The 22,438-nt window shown below is 50.4% G+C and overlaps 1 protein-coding gene across 1 annotated transcript in view; it reads left to right on the forward strand.

Moving 5' to 3' along the window:
* The window catches only part of Flt4 (fms related receptor tyrosine kinase 4), a 44,887-nt gene extending 22,699 nt beyond the window's left edge, over positions 1-22,188 (forward strand). Inside the window, exons 11-30 of the mRNA XM_046457083.2 lie at positions 1,182-1,308; positions 2,437-2,545; positions 3,514-3,876; positions 4,201-4,347; positions 4,446-4,577; positions 4,713-4,819; positions 5,134-5,269; positions 5,748-5,852; positions 6,170-6,283; positions 6,516-6,604; positions 6,724-6,874; positions 7,345-7,439; positions 7,834-7,956; positions 8,814-8,925; positions 10,014-10,113; positions 11,341-11,446; positions 12,353-12,501; positions 13,920-14,040; positions 15,694-15,779; positions 20,256-22,188. Of these exons, the coding sequence (XP_046313039.1) occupies positions 1,182-1,308; positions 2,437-2,545; positions 3,514-3,876; positions 4,201-4,347; positions 4,446-4,577; positions 4,713-4,819; positions 5,134-5,269; positions 5,748-5,852; positions 6,170-6,283; positions 6,516-6,604; positions 6,724-6,874; positions 7,345-7,439; positions 7,834-7,956; positions 8,814-8,925; positions 10,014-10,113; positions 11,341-11,446; positions 12,353-12,501; positions 13,920-14,040; positions 15,694-15,779; positions 20,256-20,454 (2,671 nt within the window). The 3' untranslated portion in view covers positions 20,455-22,188. The remainder of the gene's footprint in view (positions 1-1,181; positions 1,309-2,436; positions 2,546-3,513; positions 3,877-4,200; positions 4,348-4,445; positions 4,578-4,712; positions 4,820-5,133; positions 5,270-5,747; positions 5,853-6,169; positions 6,284-6,515; positions 6,605-6,723; positions 6,875-7,344; positions 7,440-7,833; positions 7,957-8,813; positions 8,926-10,013; positions 10,114-11,340; positions 11,447-12,352; positions 12,502-13,919; positions 14,041-15,693; positions 15,780-20,255) is intronic.
* The last annotated feature ends 250 nt before the right edge of the window (positions 22,189-22,438 follow it).

Consider the following 22,438-nt stretch of genomic DNA (forward strand, 5'->3'; position numbering starts at 1 on the left):
TTTTAACAATATTAAATCACTGATTCAGTCCTATGCCAGCAGGCCAGGCTGGACTATGGGGATGGGGCTAGCCCCCACCCAGTTCTCTCAAGAGCAAGCCCCTGGATGCATAATTGCATCATTTAGGAAGGACAAAAGGAAGTGCATCTGGGTACCAATGATGGCCCCTCCCACGAAGTGGGCAGACTTGGAATATTGCTATAAAACTCTGTTCTGGGCCTCAGAACACACTAAGCATGTTTATGTGCCTTTGCTCATCAATGCAGCTCACAATCACCCCCCTATAGATAAAGCAACAACAGGTTTAAAGAAGAAGGGCAACATTCTCAACAGAGAAAACAGAGCCTACCCAACTGCTGAGCAATGCCCCCTTATACTAAGCTGGATATCAACAAGACAGATGGGCCAGGGAGAATATTTATGGCAGAGACAACTTAGACAATGCAGGGGACAGGAGAGGAGGATGCTGAGGTGAGCAGAGGTCTTGAAGGCACTAGGGTGGGACAGTAAAGAACATTAAGCATGGAAGTGATAGATCAGATTTGCCATTTAGCTAGAGATCCTGTGTCACAAGCTAGGGAGGGATGGATGCCAGGAACCTAGACAGGAGTTAAGGGAAGCCCCACCAGCAACCAAAAGGCTATGGCTCCAGAACCGTCAGTGGGGGAAGCTCAGTAGAACTGGTGTGAATCTGAAACAGCCTGAAGTATCCAAGGATCATGAGGGATTCTTCAGGATCACATAGCCTACATCTCACACTGGTACCTCAAATTTGCTTCCCTCTGATGATCCACCATTATACTTCATACCAACTGAAAGAGCCAGGGGCCCAAATATGCTGGGGATGCACATCTAACCCCGGAGGAGAAAGGGAAAGATTAGTGGAGTGGTCCTCCTGAGGCAGAGTGATGACATGCTGCCCAGAGGCAAGCGAGGTAAGCAGATCCCAGGTAAACTCTGAAGGAAGCAACACAGCAAAAGTGGGATATAGTGCACAGGATGGAGTGCAAGGCCCTGAGCAACACTGCAGAAACAAACTCACCGGCCCTATTACTCACTTGGCCTGAGAACTGGCCCTACCCACTAAGGTGTAAGATGACTCTGAAGATGACAAAGACCCCTATCCCCCAGTGTGAGCTCTCCCTGGCTGTGTCTCTGATCTGCCTCCTGGTTTGTGACAGCCGTCGTCGGCAGCAGAGGGATCGCATGCCTCAGTGCCGCGACTGGAGGGAGGTGACCACACAGGACCCTGTGAACCCCATCGAGAGCCTGGACACCTGGACCGAGTTTGTGGAGGGGAAGAATAAGGTACAGTCCAGCCACCAAGGGGCCAGAAGAGAAGGGGAAAGAAGGGTGGTTAGGAGGGCTCTCTTCTGCCTTCTCTGTTTCCACCTGTCCAGAAGAGCTTGGGGAAAGCAGCTGAGAACCAGGTGACCCTTCCTCAATTTATGGGCCTCAGCTTCCCTTCCTACATGCACATAGGAGTCAGGCTTCCTGCTTCTTCCCAGACAACGAAGCAGAGATCCAAGATCTCCTGGCCAGGCCACAGTCCCCTGTGCTCACAAACACCAAGGCTTGGAGAAGATGGGGTTGGAGGCTGACCAGGTCTCCACAGAAGTCTGCTGAGCTGCTAGACCAGCCTGGGGGCAATGCTAAGAAGAGGCCAGGAGGGGGAGGGGGAATGAACAAAGGCACCCACTTCCTACAGTCACTTCCTGTTTTCCTACACACCTCCAGAGCCTCTTCCTGTTCCAGGGCTGGCCAGGAAGTGCCCGGCTTGGGGTGGGGGTGGGGGTCTTTGGATGGTAGGCAGGGCCTATGGCCCTGTCTCCTCCCATACTTCTCAAGTTTCTTACTCTCTGAAGCCAGAATTTTTTCTGAAAGCCTGGGACACCTGCTACCTACCTCCCAAGATTATCCTGGACACTAGAAAAAGGTGCCCTGGAATCAATGTGGCACATCACAAAGATCTCACACAATGACCACTATTGACCTTAGGCCAAGCTTGACCCCAGTTCAGGAGTAACTGATGCCTTGATGTGACCACAGTCTGAATTTTAAACCTGTCTTGTACTGACCCAATTGTCACGTTGACTTCTGACCCTTCAACATGGCCATAGACTAAGCCCACTCACAGATTGAAGTCTCTCTGTTCCTGCCAAAAACTGCCCTCTGACCTCAGCCACAGGAAAGAGGAACTGTCCATATACTGTCCCTTGACTCTTCTAGGGACCCTCCTAACTCTGCTGTGTGAAGGCCATTCCTTCTCTTCCCTGCCTCACCATTCCTGGTCCTGTCTCTGAACTTTGTTCATTGACAGCCTAAAGCTTCAGTTTCCCCATTCCTGGTGGGCATAGTGGCCTCCTTGCAGAAGGGGAGGGTCCAGGTTGAAGAACTCAGGCTAGAAATGGATCTTTGTACCTGTGCTCTACCTAGACTGTGAGCAAGCTGGTGATACAGGATGCCAATGTGTCTGCCATGTACAAGTGTGTGGTCTTCAACAAGGTGGGCCAGGACGAGCGACTCATCTACTTCTATGTGACCAGTGAGTGACCAGACTGCCTTTCAGAGAGGGCCTCTTCCCCTGATCAGCCCTGGGTGCAAGGTCAAGAGCCGGGTTTGACTCATTGTATTTCTGGTGATTATGAGGCACTGGAGAGAGATATATAATGCCCATAGGGCCTTGGGGCTGGATGAGAGGGATACATTTAGAGATTATCAGCATATGGACTAAGTGTTGGTGCACTGGGGTAGTAATACTGTCTGCCCTCAGCCCTGAGCCATCTCCCTCAAGGGTGTCCTCTGGTTCTCTGCAGCTACACTTGACTCCTGCCACCCTTCCAAAACTCTGTGGAGCCCTGTGGTTCATGTGCACATTTTGCTCTGGAAAGGTCTACAGCTTACTCAGATTTTCAAATGTATTGATGACCTCAGGAGAACTCAGAAGCCTAGGAGTGGGCAGTCACTGGACCCAGGGGTGTTAATGAGGGCACCCCCAGAGAAATGGAACCAGGGAGAACACTTGGGGGCAGGGAGGAGCCCATAAAAGCCTGACAAGAAATGATTAGAATCAAGAGATGGAAACCCAGAGTGTGGTACGGGCAAAAGTTAATGAAGAAATTGTTTCAAGAAGAGGAGGAGTAGTGGGGTATGGTCAGTAGGAAGAAAGAATGAAGAATGGGCCCCACTGAGTCTAGGAGACTCAAGGAATCTGGCCTCCTAGGAGAGGTGAGAGCAGCAACCTGGTTGGGGCTTGATCAGGACAAGGAGAGGTAGGAAGTCAGGAGGAGACCCAGTGAGGTGGGGCTGACATCAGAGATCTGGGTCCATTGGTCAATGAAGGGGAGAAAGAAGAAGGAAGTGAGCTCTAGAGTGGTATGATCACCTGGATACATATGTGCACACCCTTCATTGGGAACTAAGTGAATTCGAAGGCCAACTGGGAAAGGGGAGAGGGCAGATAGGTGAGCGAATATCTGGGCAGAGTCACAGAGGTTCCTCCCCACTTCCCAGCCATCCCTGATGGCTTCAGTATAGAATCGGAACCCACTGAGGAGCCTTTAGAGGGCCAGTCCGTGCGCCTCAGCTGCCGAGCCGACAACTACACTTATGAGCATCTACGTTGGTACCGCCTCAACCTGTCCACGCTGCACGATGCCCAAGGGAACCCGCTACTGCTCGACTGCAAGAACGTGCACCTATTCGCTACGCCGCTGGAGGCCAATCTGGAGGAAGCGAAACCAGGGGAGCGCCACGCCACTCTCAGCCTGAGCATCCCCCGAGTGGCGCCCGAGCATGAGGGCGACTACGTGTGCGAGGTGCAGGATCGTCGCAGCCATGACAAACACTGCCACAAGAAGTACCTCTCAGTGCAGGGTGAGGCGAGCCAGGCCGGTGTTCAAGGGCGGAGCCACGCTTCTCATCTCGCCTCCGCGGCTTCTGCCTTTGCACCCAGCCCAGTAGCGCTTGGGTAGTCTATTTGCAAGTCTGGGTCGGCAGGAGCATTCCACTACCCAGCTCAGCCCCGCCTCTCACTTGCACGCACAATCCCCGACCCTTCCTTCAGTATTGTGCAACCCATCTCACCCTTGCACCCCCACCTCCCACACCTCTGCTCCCAGTCCTGCCCGGAGTGCTGGTTCTTAGGTGATTTTTACTTTCTGCGCCTCCACTTAGCTCTCTCTCCACCCCCACCCCCAGCCTTAGAAGCTCCTCGGCTCACGCAGAACTTGACAGACCTCCTGGTGAACGTGAGTGATTCCCTGGAAATGAGGTGCCCGGTGGCTGGAGCGCATATACCCAGCATTGTGTGGTACAAAGACGAAAGGGTTCTGGAAAAAGAATCTGGTAAGGAGGGTGGCCTGTGGCGACCGTGGGGGTCGGGAGGTCTTCAAATCCAAAGCCCCTAGGCCCACCTGAGCTGGAATCTCCATGCCACCCGATAGGAATCGACCTGGCGGACTCGAACCAGAAACTGAGCATCCAGCGCGTGCGCGAAGAAGACGCTGGCCGCTACTTGTGCAGCGTGTGCAACGCCAAGGGCTGCGTCAACTCTTCCGCCAGCGTGGCGGTGGAAGGTCCGAGCCCCGCTTTGCTCCCATAGACCAATTTTCTTCCCTAACTGTAGCCTTCTTTTGTCCCATCTCATGCAAGTCATGCCTATCAGAAGGGGTAAGGTATAGCCTTTCCTCCCTCCCTCTTTTCCCATTCAGGCTCGGAGGACAAAGGCAGCATGGAGATCGTGATCCTCGTTGGCACCGGGGTCATTGCTGTCTTTTTCTGGATCCTCCTCCTCCTCATCTTCTGTAACATGCGAAGGGTGAGGTAGCTTCCCCTGCTGAGCCTCTCCCCAACTCCTAATGGGGTCTTTCTTTCGGCCAGCCCTTCCTTAAGAATAAAAACAAGTTCCCCAGCCTGGTTTGTCAGGTAGTCTCCTGGGAAACTTCCCCATCCTTCTATGCTGGGCTCCAATAAGAGAAAAGGTTATCTGTTGGTCAGACCTTTACTCATTGAACCCCCAAACAAGTGCCATCTGTAGCAGGCAAAGTTTTGCCCAACCCCCAAACAAGTGCCATCTGTAGCAGGCAAAGTTTCACGACCAAATCAACAAGCTGTTCCCACCCCTACCCTCAGCCGGGACATGCAGACATCAAGACTGGCTACCTGTCCATCATCATGGACCCAGGGGAAGTGCCTCTGGAGGAACAATGTGAATACCTGTCCTATGACGCCAGCCAGTGGGAGTTTCCCCGGGAGCGTCTGCACCTTGGTGAGGCCAGCATCCAGCCTGCCCCAGCCACCATGCCCTGCCTGGCAGAGGCAGCCTCAGCTGCTCCAGGGTGGGCCCCACTGGTGTGCCAGAAATCCCTCCCTTCTCAGAACTCCTGCCAGGAAGGCCTGCCTGGTCCCCACCTGACCTGACCTGTTCCATCTGGGCCTTCATCCCCCAGAACCCTTGGCCAGCACCCCCAGTTCCCAGGCCCCTAGGTCATTTCCTTGCTCTGAGCAAAATGGATGTATCACACCTGCCTGGAGAGGATACTGAGGGCTTCCTGTCTGCCTCTCCTCTCCCTTTCTCTCTCCAGCTCCCTCTCCACACACTCTTCCTGTTTGGCAGAAGAGGTACCCCATGTTCCTCCTGCTTCTGCCCCTTACTTCCTGGCCTTGGGACAGGTCACCCTGCTACCCACCCTTCTCCTCCCTCAGCCCCAGGTTCCTCACCTGGAACCTGCTCCTTGCCTCCGCAGGGAGAGTCCTTGGTCATGGAGCCTTTGGGAAGGTGGTGGAAGCCTCAGCTTTTGGCATTAACAAAGGCAGCAGCTGTGACACCGTGGCTGTGAAAATGCTGAAAGGTGTGGTGTCGACTGGGTCGAAGGGGCTTCCCAGCTGGGTGAGGAGCACCAGCAGCTCTTGGAGGGACTGTGGTGTAGGAAGGGAAATTGATGTTCAAAGATAGAATATCACCCAAGAATTTACAGGGAGGCAGTGGGAATCAGAGCAAGGTTTCCGCCTGAACCTCCTGCCTCAATGGGACCGGAAAGATGTACTGGGTACCCTGCGCCCCCACCCCATTGCTCCCTAGTACTGACTGTGCCTTAGTTAAGTCAGTGGCATGGGAGGAGGGGCGGGCAGGTCCCGCACCATGCTAAATCCCATGTATCCCCTCCAGAGGGCGCGACGGCTAGCGAACATCGCGCCCTGATGTCGGAGCTCAAGATTCTAATCCACATCGGTAACCACCTCAACGTGGTCAACCTCCTGGGGGCGTGTACCAAACCCAACGGTACCGAACCGGGGTGCCCTGGGGGAAGGACTGGGCAATTGCGGGGTGGGCTCACTCGCGCTAAGGATGGGAGGAACACGCTGGGATTGGGTTGGCAAGATTGGAGTGGGGTGGGGTGGGGCGCAGGAGGGATATCAGGCAGTGGTGGTGTAGGGCCGGAGCGTTGCTGTACATCTGTCCCTCCAGCTTGCCCTCAGTCACCAGTGCCTGGCTCTGCCCCACCTTTCTCCAGGGCCCCTCATGGTGATCGTAGAGTTCTGCAAGTATGGCAACCTCTCCAACTTCTTGCGCGCCAAGCGGGAAGCCTTCAACCCCTACGCGGTAAGTAGGCCCAGCCAGCAGCCAGAGTTCTAACGCAGAGCCAAGGGCTGAGGGTGGAAATGGAATGCGCCTCCCTAATGGGAGGCGAGCCCCCTCAGACCAGCTTTATCCATCTGTAGGAGAAGTCTCCCGAGCAGCGAAGGCGCTTCCACGCGATGGTTGAAGGCGCCAAGGCTGACCGGAGAAGGTCGGGGAGCAGCGACAGGGCCCTGCTCACACGGCTCCTGATGGGCAAGGGAGGGGCAGGGCGGGCTCATCCTGTTCAAGAAGGTAAGAAGAGCCTGGCTTCCCCTGGCCCAGAGTCTGATTGGCACCTCATGATCAGGCAGCCCAGAATAACATCCTGGGGCCCTAGTGGAGAGGCTTCCATTAAAAAGCATGTAATGGACTCTGACTTAGGAAGGATTCCCCAGCGATAGTTTCCACAGAGCTTTTTGACATTTGAGTTGAGCATCACAGTGTGAATAGCAGTTTGCATGAAGACAAGGTGGAGAAGCAGTGGAGGGTGGAGTAGCAGGTGCAGAGGCCCAGTGGTACAACAGTATTTACTGCTCTGGCAGTGATCCTAGAGAGTGGAGGTGAAGGTCAGAAGAGTGGGCTGAGAGCTAGTACCCAGGGCCTCAGGGACCTGGCCAGGAAGGATGTAGTCAGGGTGGGTGAATAAATGTTCCCTTTGGGCTGGGTGGAAGATGAAAGTTATGGAGGAGATGCTCCTGAGCCCACCTCCGTCCTTTGTGCAGTGGAAGACCTGTGGCTGAGCCCACTGACCATGGAAGACCTTGTCTGCTACAGCTTCCAAGTGGCTCGGGGAATGGAGTTCCTGGCCTCCCGCAAGGTGAATCTCCCAAACCCCCATCAGGCCCTGTGGAGGGGAGAAGGTGCAAAACCAACAGGATGCATATGTGTGCTCAGTCCAAACTTCACCCCAAAGTAGCCCCAGGATCAGCTCCTGTCTCTCCCATTTTACAGAAGAGAAAACTGAGAGCAAAGTAAGGAATTCACTTTCCAAGTCCCCTGGCTAGTCAGTGACAGAACTGGATGTGAAATCAGTCTGGCTGACTCCCTTTCTCTGCTATCCCCACAATTCCATGAGTCCTGGGAATCACAGAAATCTTTCCCCAAAGGAGCAGGAATCAAAAAGGACACCCCCTGGAGCACTCTGGAGCTCCAGGCATGGCCATCACCCAGGCCATCTGAGCTGAGTAAATCCCCACCTCCTTGCAATCTAGTGCATCCACAGAGACCTGGCTGCACGAAACATCTTGCTGTCAGAAAGTGACATAGTGAAGATCTGCGACTTTGGCCTTGCCCGGGACATCTACAAAGACCCTGACTATGTCCGCAAAGGCAGCGTGAGTGCAAAAGGAGAAAAGTTGGGGGCCTGGGGAGATGGGGAGGAAGAGACCACAAACCTCCTGTTTGAGCAGGAGGGGTCGTGCTGGCTTAGGGTGACATGGGCTCCTTAGTCTACCAGGCCACCTGCCCAGATGCTGGGGGACTCACTGCTTCCAGTGCCTCCACTGAGCCTACAGAGGACCCTAGTGACCCTATCTACTAAGGCAGCCTGGGGTGGGAAAGTGAAGACGTGAATTGACAAGCAGGGACTCTAGTGCTCCAATCAGAACTAGTGTTTTACCCAGTGTCTTGGTCCATTTGGTAGACACCAACTCCCTGTGTGGGCAGAGGAAGCCAGGTGATGTCTGTCTGGAGATGAGTAGGCCTGGTGCAGGGGCCATCCTAGAAAAGTTCATCTATGTCCTACTGGTGAAGTTCAGAAGGTGCCTGAATGAGCATCCATGGCTGATTAGGGGTTTGCTCAAGGGAGAGGTGGGAAGAAGGCTGGAGGAAGGAAATGAGAAGGATGAGTCCAGAACGTGTTGTGACAGCTACCCTGTCTAGCATGGTCCCACACAGAAGGCTTTTGTCCTTCATTCCAACTCACAGGTGGGTGACAGCAGGTGAAGGAAGTAGTTTACAGAAGGCACTCTCTGTAAGCTGTGAAGAGAGGGGATGGGGATGCTGGGCTGGAAGCAGAGACCCTTAGGTAGAAGTAATGAGAGGAAAAGAAACAAATGATGAGGAAGAGACATCAGCAACCCCGGGAGGAAGGGTTAGGAACTGACCTCTGGGAGGAGGATGTTTCAGTGTCTGACCTCAGTCCTCTCTTCCTTGCCATCCCGTGGAACACACTTCCCTTCATGTCCCCTAGGCCCGGCTGCCCCTGAAGTGGATGGCCCCTGAGAGCATCTTCGACAAGGTGTACACCACACAGAGTGATGTCTGGTCCTTCGGGGTGCTGCTGTGGGAGATCTTCTCCCTGGGTGAGTGCAGGGTGAGGTGTCCAACTTGGGGAGGAAAGAGGGGACCAGCTCCAGATTGTACCATCAGCATTTCTGATGCCAGGGGTGGGGCATGGAGATGTGCACTTGGAGCAAGTTGTCTGATCATTCTGGGGCAGGTGGTTTGTCGTGTGCCATGAAAGACTCCTGCCTCTACCCATCCTGGCCCAGCTCCCAGAGAACTTTGCCTCCATCCTGGCATCGTCTGGGTCCTGTTGCAGGACAAAGCCTTGGTTCACATGATGGCCTCCACCTCTCATGGCTCCCTGAGAGAGCTTGGTGCTGATTCAATGAACAGACCTACTTATACAAGTCCCACATAGGAACATGATGAAGTCCCCTTCTAGGGTGGAGGGAGGCAACAAACAAGAAAGTATCACCAATGGCAACGATGATAAATGCTGTCACTGAAAATAAAAGATCAGGAAGAATCTAGGAGCTTGGGTACTGTTGTGTGAACAAGAGGCACTCGGGAGGTCCAGGGTACATGAAGGGGAGTAAAGGGTAGGCATGTAGTTCAGTGGCAGAGGGTATGTTTAGCTTGCACTGGCCCTGAGTTCAAACCCCACCTCTGCAAAGTATTAATAATAATAATAATTAAAAGCGGATAGCGTGGGTAGGCCTACAAAGACAACAATCAAGGACAGCCCAGCCCATTGTGCTTGGTTCTGATGTGTTGGAGATCCCAGGATGTGGGCACAGTGGGGCATTGGGAAATGCAGCAAGAGGGAGAAGTAGCTTTGTCAAAACTGGTTCTGTGGAATTCCACCACCCATAAAGGTCCTGGTAACTGTGAATTCACTAATTCGTATTGAATGTGTAGACATTCACGGCCCCCTAACAAATGAGTGGCCTCATCCTCCTTTAACTAGATAAAGAGCTAGACTGGGGGAGGACAGGGCAACAACTTGTCTAGGCCCCAGGTTGGGCACAACAGAGTGAACCCCATCTTCACCTTGCTACAGGGAGGAAGAGAAAGGGTGGATGGAATAGGACAGGGGAAATTGGGAGGCTGGGCTGAGCAGTGGGCAGCCTGCTCCCCACTCACCTCCGTCCTTTCCTGCTCTCAGGGGCCTCCCCATACCCTGGGGTACAGATCAACGAGGAGTTCTGCCAGCGACTGAAAGATGGCACCCGGATGAGGGCTCCAGAGCTGGCCTCTCCTGCCATGTGAGTCTCTGGCTGGATGTGCAGGTGCTGGGGACTGGGGGGATGGGCACAGGGAGAGAAGAGTACAGATGCAACAGGTGGGGAGGGGGGATGGGAGGTGAAGCATGTAGGCTAGAAGAGGGTGTGCACACATAGAGGAAGGCCTGGGGACAGGCACAGAAAGAGGACACACAGCAATGGGGGCACTCTAGGGGACATGTAAACATGGAGGCAAAGGATGGCATTCAGGCACAGGAAGTACAGCATGCTGGCAGCAGCAGGAAACAGGCAGGCCAGGATGGGCCTGGGGCCTGTATAAACAGGCCCTCACTCCACCACTGACCAGTCAACAACTCCCTCCTGCTCTGTGCCATTTCCAAGGAGACTAGAGCCAATAGAGCTGGACTGGCCCTGGCCCTGGCAGGCAAAAAGGTAGTTAAGTAACCATAACTGTGATGGACAGGAGAGGTTTGGGTGCTCTGAGAACAGCCAGCAGGAGTTAGAAGGAGTCAGGGTGATCATGGAAAGCATCCCCAGGTGGGGATACTGAAGTGACACTTGAAGAAGGAGTGAAAAAGCAGCTGGAGAATGGTGGGGAGGGGTACCCCAGACAAGGGGAACAGTGCCTAGAGTAGGGAGACAAAGGGGGTGTAAGAGACAAGCTTAGTCTGGTTTTTGTTCCTATAACAACAACAAAAAATAAATAGTGGATATTGTATCTGGAAAAGAGATGTATTTAGCTCATGATTTTGGAAGTTCAAGAGCAGGGCACCAGCATCTGTTTGGCACCAGCGTCTGTTCGGCATCTTCTGGCTGTATCATGTTATGGTGCAAGGATGTGAGAGAGAGATGGCCTGGCAAGAGACCCGGCAGGGGTTAGGCTCCTTTTATAACAACCTCCATTCTTCCAAATGAGTTACTCTTGTGAGACCCAACCCACTCCATACGACCAACTTTAATCCATTCATGAGGGTGGATGTCCTCACCCCACCACCACCCCAACCCCCCCCACCACCCCCATGAAATTACCTTCCACTAGGCCCCGCCTCTTAAAGGTTCCACCACCTTAAAGGTTCCAACACTAACACACTGGGGACCAAGCTTCCAGCACATGAACCTTTGGGGAACACATTCAAACCTCATCCAAACGATGTCAGGGATCCAAGGGAGAAAGGAGGGCTAGGATGGGCTGGTGGAAGGGTCAGGGCATGCTCAGATCACAGGCCAGCAACCAGCTTTCCCTTGCAGACGCCGCATCATGCTGAGCTGTTGGTCAGGAGACCCCAAAGCAAGGCCTGCTTTCTCAGAGCTGGTGGAAATCCTGGGGGACCTGCTTCAGAGTGGGGACCGGCAGGTGAGCCCCATCTGTGCTCTGACCTACTACAGTCTCTGATCCTGATTTTGGACTTGCTCTTACTGCCCCCTAAGCTCTGCTCACCTCTCAGCTACCAGACAAGGGTCATGCATGTCCAGGCCCTAGGACCCTGAGCTTGCCCTTTCAGTGCCCAACACCCACATCTCTGTCTCACACCCAGTCACTCAAAGGGAAGACACGGGCATCTTCCTTTTGTGCACACAACCCCTGATGCCTGCTCCAGCTGCCATGCAGATGGTCAGAGATCCTTCTTGCACATGAGGAGCTCCAGGCTAGTCCTTCCCAGACCTGAAGGTAGCCTCTGACTCCCCAACATAATGGTGATGCGTTCTTTCACCTCCTTGGACCCACTGAGCACCCAGGTCCTGGACTTTTGTGTCTTGCATCCCTCCCTCCCTGGTGGTACTCATGGCTAGTACCTCATGCTTTGGGACCTGGAGGAGTGACCAGGCAGCAGGCTTCTGCCTGAGACTCAGGGACTGGAAAAGGGTAATTTGGGTCTGGTTCTGCCCAAAAGAAAAGGTAAAATGCTTACACTGGTTCTGGAGGCTGCAAGAGCAGCCAAGAGACTGAAGTGAGGATGCTCTGCTGAGGCCCAGCCCAACCTGCCTGCTTCCTCTGCAAAGGGAGACCTGGGAGGACTATTGGGAGAACTGAATGAGGCTGGCCCAGCAAGACTTCAGCAACCTTGACCCCTGCACTGCCTTGAGCACTGCTTAAGTCTGCTGGGTTCTGGCAGGAGCTTATTTAATCCTCAGAGCACATGCTCACACACACAGCCCGTCGTGACCCCACCTGAGAGGTCAGGACCCCAGCAGTCCTGAGTGCAGGGGCAGGGCCTGAGGTACAGTCTCTGACCCTGATCAGCTTCCACATTCTTGCCAGGAGGAAGAGGAGGACTGCATAGTCCCATGCAGCTCTCAGAGTTCAGAGGACAGCAGCTTCCTGCAGGCATCCACCACAGCCCTGCATGTGGCCACTGAAGACCTGGAGGACAGCCCGCCCAGCATGCAACGCCACAGCCTGGCTGCAAGGTCCTTGCTTTCCTGGGTCTGGGAATGATGCTGGGGAGGTGGGAGAAGCCGTTTGGAGACAGTATATTTTATCCTCACACATCATCAAGGAAAAGCAATTTACAGTGACTTGAGAGATGACTTGGATGTTAGAATCATTTAAATAATAGCAGTAGGGTCATCAATGCCCTTGTGGGCTTGGTCAGCAGCTGTAGGGCCCCCTTCAAAGCCTTATGGCCTTACAGCTGTGCTTTCCTCTGAGCCTCCTCAGTCCTGTTTTCTGCCCATCAGTGTTAAGACATTTCCATTGTTATAACAAAATACTGAGTACTGGATTCATTATAAAGAAAAGCGGTTTATTTAGCTCACAGCTCTGGAGGTTCAAGAGCATGGTACTGGTATCTCCTTACCTCTGGGGAGTCACATGGCAGAGCCCATTATGATAGCAGGAGCATATACAGAAGACAGCATATGGTGGAACAGGAGGTCAGAGGGATTCTGGGGTCAGCACAGCTCTTTTTGTAACAACTCATTTTCTTAGGAATTAGCCAGTCTGGAGAGAACTACATTAATACCTTCCAGGGGTAGTCCCCCCACCACCACCAATGACCTTGTATTCGGCCCCACCTATTAAAAGTTCCACCACCTCAACACTGCCACACTAGGGACCAAGCTTCCATCACACGTACCTTTGAGGACACATTCAAGCCCTTATCCAAACAATAAGGCAATTGGCCTTCTCTAATTCTCTGCACTTCCAACCCCCTCCCTGAAAAGGCCCCCTCACCACAGTTCCAGCAGTACCCATCCCAGTGACATTTTCTTGCAGAAAGACTGTCCAGTAGGTTGGATTTGGGGCCCAGACTCTTCCCAGGGTGTGATCACTCACTGCCACTGTCTTGGAAGCAGAGTCAGCCACTCACTAGTGGTATTCAGCAGTCAGAACTTAGCCTAAGTTCCCAGAATTTTAGCCTTAGGAAGTTGCACCATCCACATTCCCACCAGCCTGGCTAAGAGACATGGAACTGAGAATCTTGCCAGGTCTGCTTCAGCCTAGGGCAGGGCCAAGCCATCCAGTGGCTATAGCAGCAGGACCAGCTTGATGTGCCCCACTTTCCTACTACTGTGCACCCCATTTTCCTACTACTGTGCACCCCACTAGGGGACTTTGGAGATTTTATCCTTCTTGTGCAGGTGAGGAAATGCAGCTCAGGGAAGGGGAGGGATGTGCCCAGGATCCCTCAGATGGGGCTGCATGATGGACATCCAAGGCAGGACCAGGGACATGTCCAGACCTCAGGCCCAGGCCCCACCCATGCTCATACCCCACACTGGAGGTCCTTCATCAGGGAGAAGAAGGCAGATTGAGAGGTGAGGGGGAGATTTTAGTAGGGTAGTTGGCTCGTGCCTCTCCAGTACCTTCTGTTTTCTCCCCACAGGTATTATAATTTTGTGTCCTTTCCCGGGTACCTGGCCAGAGGGACTCAGACCCAGGGTGCCCCCAAGATGAAGACCTTTGAAGAATTCCCTATGACCCCAACAACGTACAAAGCCTCTGTGGTAAGGGAAGGGTGGGGGGAGAGATCTGTGTACCTCAGATCAGGGCCAGGGGTACCTCAATGGGAGGTAAGCATCAGAGATTTCTGAAGCAAGTGACAGAAGTCAACTGCTTTTTAAAATGCTATTTTATTATCAGTTAATATGTATAAATTGTACATATTAATGGGGTTCAATGTGATATTTTGATACATACATACAACATGCACTAATAAAATCCAGCCTCCTTTATCCACCCTTCCCCACCTTCTCAACATCTATTAATCACTATTCTACTTCCAGGTAAATTGGGTTTTTTTTAGCTTCCACCTATGAAAGAGACTATATTGTATTTGTCTTTCAATGTCTGGGTAGTTTCACTTGACATAATATCTTCCACTTCCATTCATTCTGCTGCATTGACAATATTTCATCCTTTTTTAGAAATGGAATAATATTCTATTCATCACATTTTCTTTATCCATCTGGTACCTAGCATGATTACATATCCCACCTATTGTCACTACTGCCAAAATAGCATGGGGGTACAGGTATCTCCTTGGCAAAGTCACTTGAAATGTCAAGGCCAGGGAGCACCTCAGGTACTTTGGGGTCTCATACAAAGCCACCACCTTCAATTGTTTTCCCCTGTGTTCTTGTCACTCCCACACAAGGCTCCCCTCCCTGGCAGCCCCAGGCCCTCTTCTTCCCCGGGGGGAAAAACAGCTGCCCCTCAGATAGTTCTTGTTGCATCAGCTTAAGTCACAGACTCCCTCCCTCCTTGACTGGCAATTAGTGCCACCAGGCAAGTAGAGGACAGTGGCACTACAAGAGGAAGATGGGATATGAGGAACAGAAAAACTTGTAGTGTCCACTTATATAGTGACACCTGTGTCCTCCGATGTGAGTCAAGCATAGTTGAGCTTAGACAGCTCTGTGAGGGTGGACAAGTATGTCCACTTGTAGAAAAGGAGACTGAACCCTCAGACCTAAGCTCTGGTGAAGCACAGACAGGAGTCATGCCAGGACTTTCAGTGCCAGCCCTCACCCAATGGGACCAGTGAGTTCTGAGCCTGGCCAATGAGCACGGGCCCAAGGAGGTTGGACAGCCAAATCAACAGAGGGAGCCCTCCACCAGTCCACACAGACTCAGGCTCATGTCTCTAGGGCCAAACAAAGACCGAGAGAAGACTGCAGTCCTCCCCAGTGGAATTCAAAATGAAAACCATACCAAGCCACAACTGAGAGGGAACAAAGGCCCACTAAACCCAGGATGTGTGTCTCCAGCAGGATCTGAGTTCCAGATAACTATGAGTTGCCAGAAAATTATTTCACATACTCTCCCCATTTCTCCTATTGCTCCTGTTCTACCCGTACTTTGAGAACATGCTTGGCTACCTTATAGGCTCTCCAGCATGGTGTCCCCATGGCTCCCCCAAGACCTGTTTCTCCCTCTATGGTGGGGACATGTATGGCTCCCCCCAGACCTGTTTCTCCCTCTATGGTGGGGACATGTGACTCACCTGCATGCTCCGGAGGTGATAGAATGGACACCCCCAGCCTGGCTCAGTTTCCACAGGGATAGGTGTTAGATGAGCAGAATGAAGGTGCACACAAGTCCCTTCTTGGCTGGTGCTCACAGCCTGGCCCACAGCCTTGCTGGTTCTCTCCACACAGGATAACCAGACAGACAGTGGGATGGTGCTGGCCTCAGAGGAATTTGAGCGGATAGAGAGCAGGCATAGACAAGACAGTGGATTCAGGTAAGGGCTTGGGAGGCCTCCTCCCCTGCAAAGGTGGGCATTGCCCTCCCTAGGAGGCTCTGAGCAGAGGCCTGGTGAGGGAGGTTGGGGCTTGGTGTGCACTGCCACTCTTATCTAGAACCGTTGGTGGCTCCCTATTGCCTTTTTGTATGTTCAAGGGAAGCTGCTCTAATACTGCAGGACTTTTGTCCCCCATCACCAAAGAGTCCCCCTTCTGGCTGTACCTGGGTGCTGGTCCAAATACCTCCTTTTCATTTGATGGATGATCAGATGTCACATTTTGTGAAACCATGTGTGATCCACTGTGCCCAGTGCACGGGCATGCACATACACACACACACACACACACACACACACCAGCCAAGGGGAGACTACTTTCATCTCCAAACCCCAAATAGCCCATGGTCATTTATCCAGACCACTCCCTTGACCTTAGTGTCTTTGTCAAGAGCCCCTTTTTGGGTCACCTGTCATAGCTTTGCAGAACAAATCCTTGGCTTCTGCCTATGCTGTTTGGAATCAATATATGACGTTATCACTAAATATTTTACTCTAAACCTCACCTATTTATTTATATAACAAGAAGACAGTTGATCTTATTTTCACATTTGTTGCAGGTATGTTAATGATTTACAACTTGTCAGTTACAGGTTGAGTATCCACTATCCAAAATACTTGGGACCAGAAGTTTTTGAATTTCAGATATCAAAATGTTTTGGATTTTAGAATATTTTGCATAGACTTTACCAGTTGAGCATCCAAAAATCAAAAATTTGAAAATGCTTCAAAATTTCAGTTTTCAGAGAAATTTGCATTTTGTAAGCATAAGAGGGACTTTGCAAGTATACTTTAATTTTTCATACAGTCAGGAAATCAGATATTTTGCCACCTGTTTATTATTAAAATCCTAAATTAGTAACTTGGTTTTAGAAAATTAATGATAGTAATATTTCCTGGAGTATATTTTGGCTTATATTTCCTTACTAAACAGCATTTTATCACTTAAAAATAATTAAATAAAAGGGTAGGCTGGGGATGTAGATCAATGGTAGAGTGCTTGCCTAGCATTCATGGGGCCTTGGGTTTGATCCCCACCCAAAGAAAGAAGGAGGGGAGGAGGGAGATAATAGACCAGAGTATAATTGTGATTTAAATTCAAGTCTGCACACATCTTGCTAAAAACAACACAGCTTTTCAAGGAGAAGAAGTAAGGCCACTAAGCCCATGTCTATGATGTACCCAGGAAAGTGTGTGTGTGTGTGTGTGTGTGTGTGTGTGTGTCCATCCACACCCAGAACCAGTAGAGCCAATCCTAAGCCATGGCAGAATAGCAGAAGAAGAGTCATATGAAGACTATTCCATGAGAGAAGCATGTGGCAAAGTCCTTAGGACAAGCCAGGTGCAATGGCATGCACCTGTAATCCCAGGGATTCAGGAGGCTGAGGCAGGGAAGATCACAAGTTTTGAACCCAGTCTTAGTAACTTAGAGAGACTGTATCTCAAAATAAAACATAAACAGGCCTAGGGTTGTAGCCAAGTGGTATAATGCCTCTGGATTCAATCCTCAGTACAAAAAAAAAAAAACATGTCCTTGGAACAGTGACCAATCCCACTGGGGAGAGAATGGAGGAGGCTGAGAATGGAGGAGGCTGAGCCTGGTAGGAGACAGCAAATCCCCAGGTGCAAGTAGGTGGCCCCAGGGCTGGTGGTCTTGGTAAGCACTGCTTCTGAAAGGGTAGTAAGCTGGAAGGGAATACTGCTTGGTGGCGACCAAAAAAGAAAGTTCCAGAAAATAATAGTCCTACAGAAGCAAGGTAGAATCCAGAATTCAGAAGAAGACACACACAATGATTTGTTCATTACAGAAACTGCGCCTCACTATGGCAGCAACAGAGGGCACAATTCTTCGCACAGGTTCCCTTGGGAACATTATGATAAGCCATGAAAAGGTGCAACAGATCACTGGGCAGGTGTGAAAACTTGGAATAAAGAACCTTCTCCAAACAGGTGCAAAGACAGAATATCTTGGAGACATCTATGGGAAGAAGAAGGAAGTGGTTTACCTGCCCAGCCCCTTCCTGTCTTCTCTTAATCCTTGGTCCACACTCACCCCTGGGGAGTCAACTCTTCTTCACTCCCGGGTTCCATCATCTTTTCAGTGACCCTTCAGGATGCCAGATTCCTTCCCCTGCAGTGTAATGTTTCGTCCAAATCTGTAGGTGAAAGATCTAGAAAACCTGGGCTTGTGGTTGGCCAGCAAAGGACTGGTTGGCCCTTGGTGGAAGTATGACACCTGACGTGAAGAGCTGCCTTTGGCAAGAAAGAATTAGTGATACCAAAGATGTGGGTCTGATATGGCACTTTTGAGTGAAGAAACCTAAGAAGCCCTCTATTTTAGTTCATCGTATGCTTCCATAACAATACCTGAGAATGGAGAACTTAAAATTAGCAGAAATTGATTTGGCTCCTGGTTACCAAATCCAAGAGTATGGTACCACCATCCGGCAAGGTCCTTCTTGTCGCAAAATCCCATGGCAGAAAGTGAGAGAAACATTGAGAGGACCCAACTGCTTTTATAACAAACCCACTCTTGTGATAACAACATTAATCCACTTGGTGACATAACCAACTCTTAAAAGTCCTGCCTCTCAACACTTGCACTGGGGACTGAGTTTCTAATAGATAAACTTTGGAGGTCACAGTCAGACCATAGCACCATGTGTATCCTCAGCCCCTTTCACAAGATAATCTATTATTTTTGGTGTAGGAAATTCCAACATGAATAATCATGAATGAAAAATTAAGCACTATTCATTCAGAGTTATTGTAAGACTAAAACAGGAAATTAGAATTAAAATTCATAGTGGAGTTTTCTTAAAAAGATGAAAACTTTTTAAGATGAATTAAATATATAATGAAACAAGAAGCTGCACCATAAGTCAGACATTTAAAAAATCCAGAAAATAAATGGAGAGAATGGAGCTATAAAATGGGAACTTATGTCACAAATAAAATGAAGATTTTAAAAAATGACTAAATTTAAGAAGGAAATTGAAAGCAATTTGAGATAAATCTTATCAAAAATGAAGATCAGGGTGCCAGAGGGACAATATATATGAACAGAGTTATAGTGGAGGTTATATAGAGAATAGTCAAGAAAAGAAACTGAAGTAAAAGGATCAGAAAGAAAGATATAGAAGATGAATAGAAGACATATAATATACATAAAAATCAGAGTCCCTGAGGAAGAAAATACAGAGGAGTAAAACTAATATTTTAAACTTATAGTTTAAAGATAATGCTCTTAAATAAACAAATGAAGTCATAAATTTTCATATTAGAAGGATACCTGGGAAAACTGACACATGAATAGTAAATTCTAGTAGAATGATTTGACTTTAAAGAGAAACATTTAGGGAGTTTAGGCGAAAAAAGAAACCCTAATGACTTTTAAAGGAAACAATTGGTATATCAGGGTTTTCTCAGTAGCACCATGCAGAGCAAAATAATAATAAATCAGCATTTTCCAAAAACTCAAAGGAAGTGACACCTAAGAATGAAGCTTAGGAAAGTGGTCAGAGAAGCCTTCATGGGCTGGAACCTGCAGAGCTTCTTAGGCCGTGATGAGAAACTTGAATTTCTTTCCAAGGGCAATGGTAAGCCACTGAAGGGTGTGTTCTGATGTCATGACTAACTTTAAGGGTCTCTCTGAAGATTGGAGAACAGGGAGGCAGGAGTGAAAGCACAGAGATCTTCCAGGAGAGTAGTACAGAGCCTGCAAATCCACTCTTGTGTAGGGATGGAGGGGTAGAGACTTATGCATAGGTGTATTATGGAGTTAGAGTGGACAGGACATCTGGATGCATTGGGTGTGAGAGCTGAAGGAAAGCAAAGACCGCAGCCAGATGCTTGGCTTGAGCCATTGAGTGAACCTTGTTGCCATTTACTGAGATGGGCAGCACAGGGGCAGCCATCTTGGAAGGACACTATTTCCAAATGGGCAGTCTGCTGGACCTCAAATGGCAGGTGGTAAGGGGAAAAGAAAGTCCTAGAAAATAGGGTCCTAATGAAGTAGGATATAATCCAGAATTCAGAAGACAGGTACACAAGGAGTTTGTTCATTAGAGACAATTGCTGCTCACTACAAGTGGCAACAGAGGGCGATATTCTCTGTATGGCTGGAAATACATCTGATGAACCGTGAAGAGACAGATGCACCAGAGGCATCTGCACTGGGCAGGTGTATCATAGAGAAGCAGGTTTGGGGGAATGCAATCAGACATTCCAGGTGGAACTGTGTCCAAGTTTGGGACAGAAAAAGTTCCCTGGAGTGTTTGTCAGATCAGATTAGTCCTGTTTGCTGTTTAAGCCAAAGGTGTGTGTTTCCCAGAGTCTCTGAACGTGCTGTGTTCAGACTGTGTCTTTGATGATTCCAATCAGAACCTGACCCACATCCGATCTCTTCTGTCTTGGCAGCTGTAAAGGACCAGGCCAGGATGTGGATGTGTCCAGAGCACACTCTGACCCCCAGGGGAGGCGGCGCCGGCCCAACCGGGGGCCACAAGGAAGTCGGGTGTTTTACAACAGCGAGTACGGGGAGCTTTCGCAGCCATGCGAGGAGGGTGACTGCTCCCCTTCTGCCAGTGGGCCCTTCTTCACAGATGACGGCTACTAAGGCAACACAGGGCAAGGCTCTCTGACCCTGGGCTCCAACAACTGGGGCAGGGAGCTTCCCTGGCTGGGCAAGCAGAGGGCTGGAGACCCAGACTGAGGATCCATCTTCTGTAGTTCCAGTCCTGGACGAGTCTCCTCTTCCTTCTCTACCTAGCTCAGAAGAGCAAGACTCCAGGCTCAAAGGTTCCCCTGAACTTTGTCACCAATATTTGTCCCAGGTCATCTGTCAGGCACCCTTGTCTCCCTCAGATTCAAATGCAGTTTAGCTCAATGTCCACAGGTGCTGGCGCTTAAGCTAGGCACTCCCATGGAGACTGGCTTTTGATTACCTCCTTTTGTTAAAGTTGGAGTGTAACACCATTTTCTGATAAAGAATGAATATATCTGAGGGTCACACAGAGGTAGAGCTAGCCTTGAGCCAGCATCTCCCAGCCCCCACTTAAAACACTGTCACATCCATGTGTAGCCTTCCATTCCCATCAAGAAAAACTTTCTTCACCTGTCTCTCAAAGATTGAAGAGAGAGCGCCATGTTTTCATCACAAAGTGACAGAGGAGGAATGGGGGGGTGGGTTTTATCCTGAGATGGACCAACAACTAACTAATTATGGGACAGCCATCTGTACATGATGACCCGATTATAAAGAGTAAAAAGCAGGATGCCCTGAGTGTTGAGAAGAAACATTCAACCAAACATATTTTTTTTCGTTAGAACTTTGGAGACTATTATAACTGCTGTGAAGCATTTTCTTTGCAAAACTTCAGTCACAGGGAGCCCAGGGATTGTCTTACTGAATCTAGCCAATTCTTGCTTGAACTCCAACCAAGTCAGGGGCTATCATAGCAGATGCTGCAGTCACCACCTGTCTCTCTTGAGAAGGCCCCAGCCCCTTACCATCTGGCTCAGAATCTGAAAAATCAACCGCTGTTCCAGAGTTGCCTTGTTTGGTTCTAGATATTCCTACCCCAGGTGCTCCCAAGATGTGAACATCCTCATGAAAGATGAACACCATGGGTTCCACTAAGGAAAGCTTTGAGGCTGGCACAGAGAACAGCATTGTCCTGTGCCCCTCAACAATCAGTGGATGTTGTTGTGGCCCTGGGAGGACCCTGCCATCTGCCTTTCCTTTGACACCTGGGCAGGTCAAACCTTTGCCCCTAAGGGAGCAGCTGAGAGACCCCTGAAGGCTGGAGCCACTCTGCCCAGACCCCTGTTCCAGCTTACACTGCCCACTCCACCCCCACCAAGATAAAGACCCTCATCTTGGTTAATACCATGGAAATCAACCCTCCCAACTACTCCCTGAGCTCCATCCCAACACGACGCTTGCAGGACAGGCGGCCATGCAGCGAGCAGGGGCTTGCTCAGCAGACCCTTCCTACAGAGTGTATTTTTACTTTATGATAGGTTTGTTGAATGCATGTATGACTGTAGTCCTCATTGTCCCCCATGGATCCCCTTCCTCCTTCCTCTTCATGTTACCTGACTGTGGGTCTTGGGTCCCTCTAGCTTACCCAGTAGAAGTTCAGATATTGTTCTTTCTCAGGGGACCAAAGCCTGCAATGTAGGTGCAGCCCTCCCCCCGTGTGTCCCACCCGTTTGTGTCACCTCATCTCCTGCCCACACAAAATGTACTGGGGAAGAAAACCTGCTATGCCCTTGTAGATTCTCTGAAAAGATCTAAAATATTTAACAAATGATAATAATAAATTTGATGCCAGTCTTTGAACTACAATGAATGGATTCTAAGTGAAATTCCAGCTGTCTGAAATTTTGATCTTAACTCTCCCTCCAGATCAACGGGTCCTCTTAGGGCACTTAGGAAACACAGCAAGGAGGTGTGGTTTCCCTAGAATGAGCTGCTGAACTCAGTCTCCATCTCTCCCCAAGTCGACTTCCATCCCCTTAATGTGCCAGCAGATGGCGCAGAGAGGCAGCAGGATACTGGCTCCCATCCGCAGAGAGGAGATGTGAGCGCCCAGCCC

This window comes from Marmota monax, unplaced genomic scaffold (genome assembly GCF_021218885.2).
Source record: "Marmota monax isolate L192 unplaced genomic scaffold, Marmota_monax_Labrador192_F-V1.1 WCK01_AAM20220418_F8-fsc00263, whole genome shotgun sequence".
Classification (NCBI taxonomy): Eukaryota; Metazoa; Chordata; class Mammalia; order Rodentia; family Sciuridae; genus Marmota; species Marmota monax.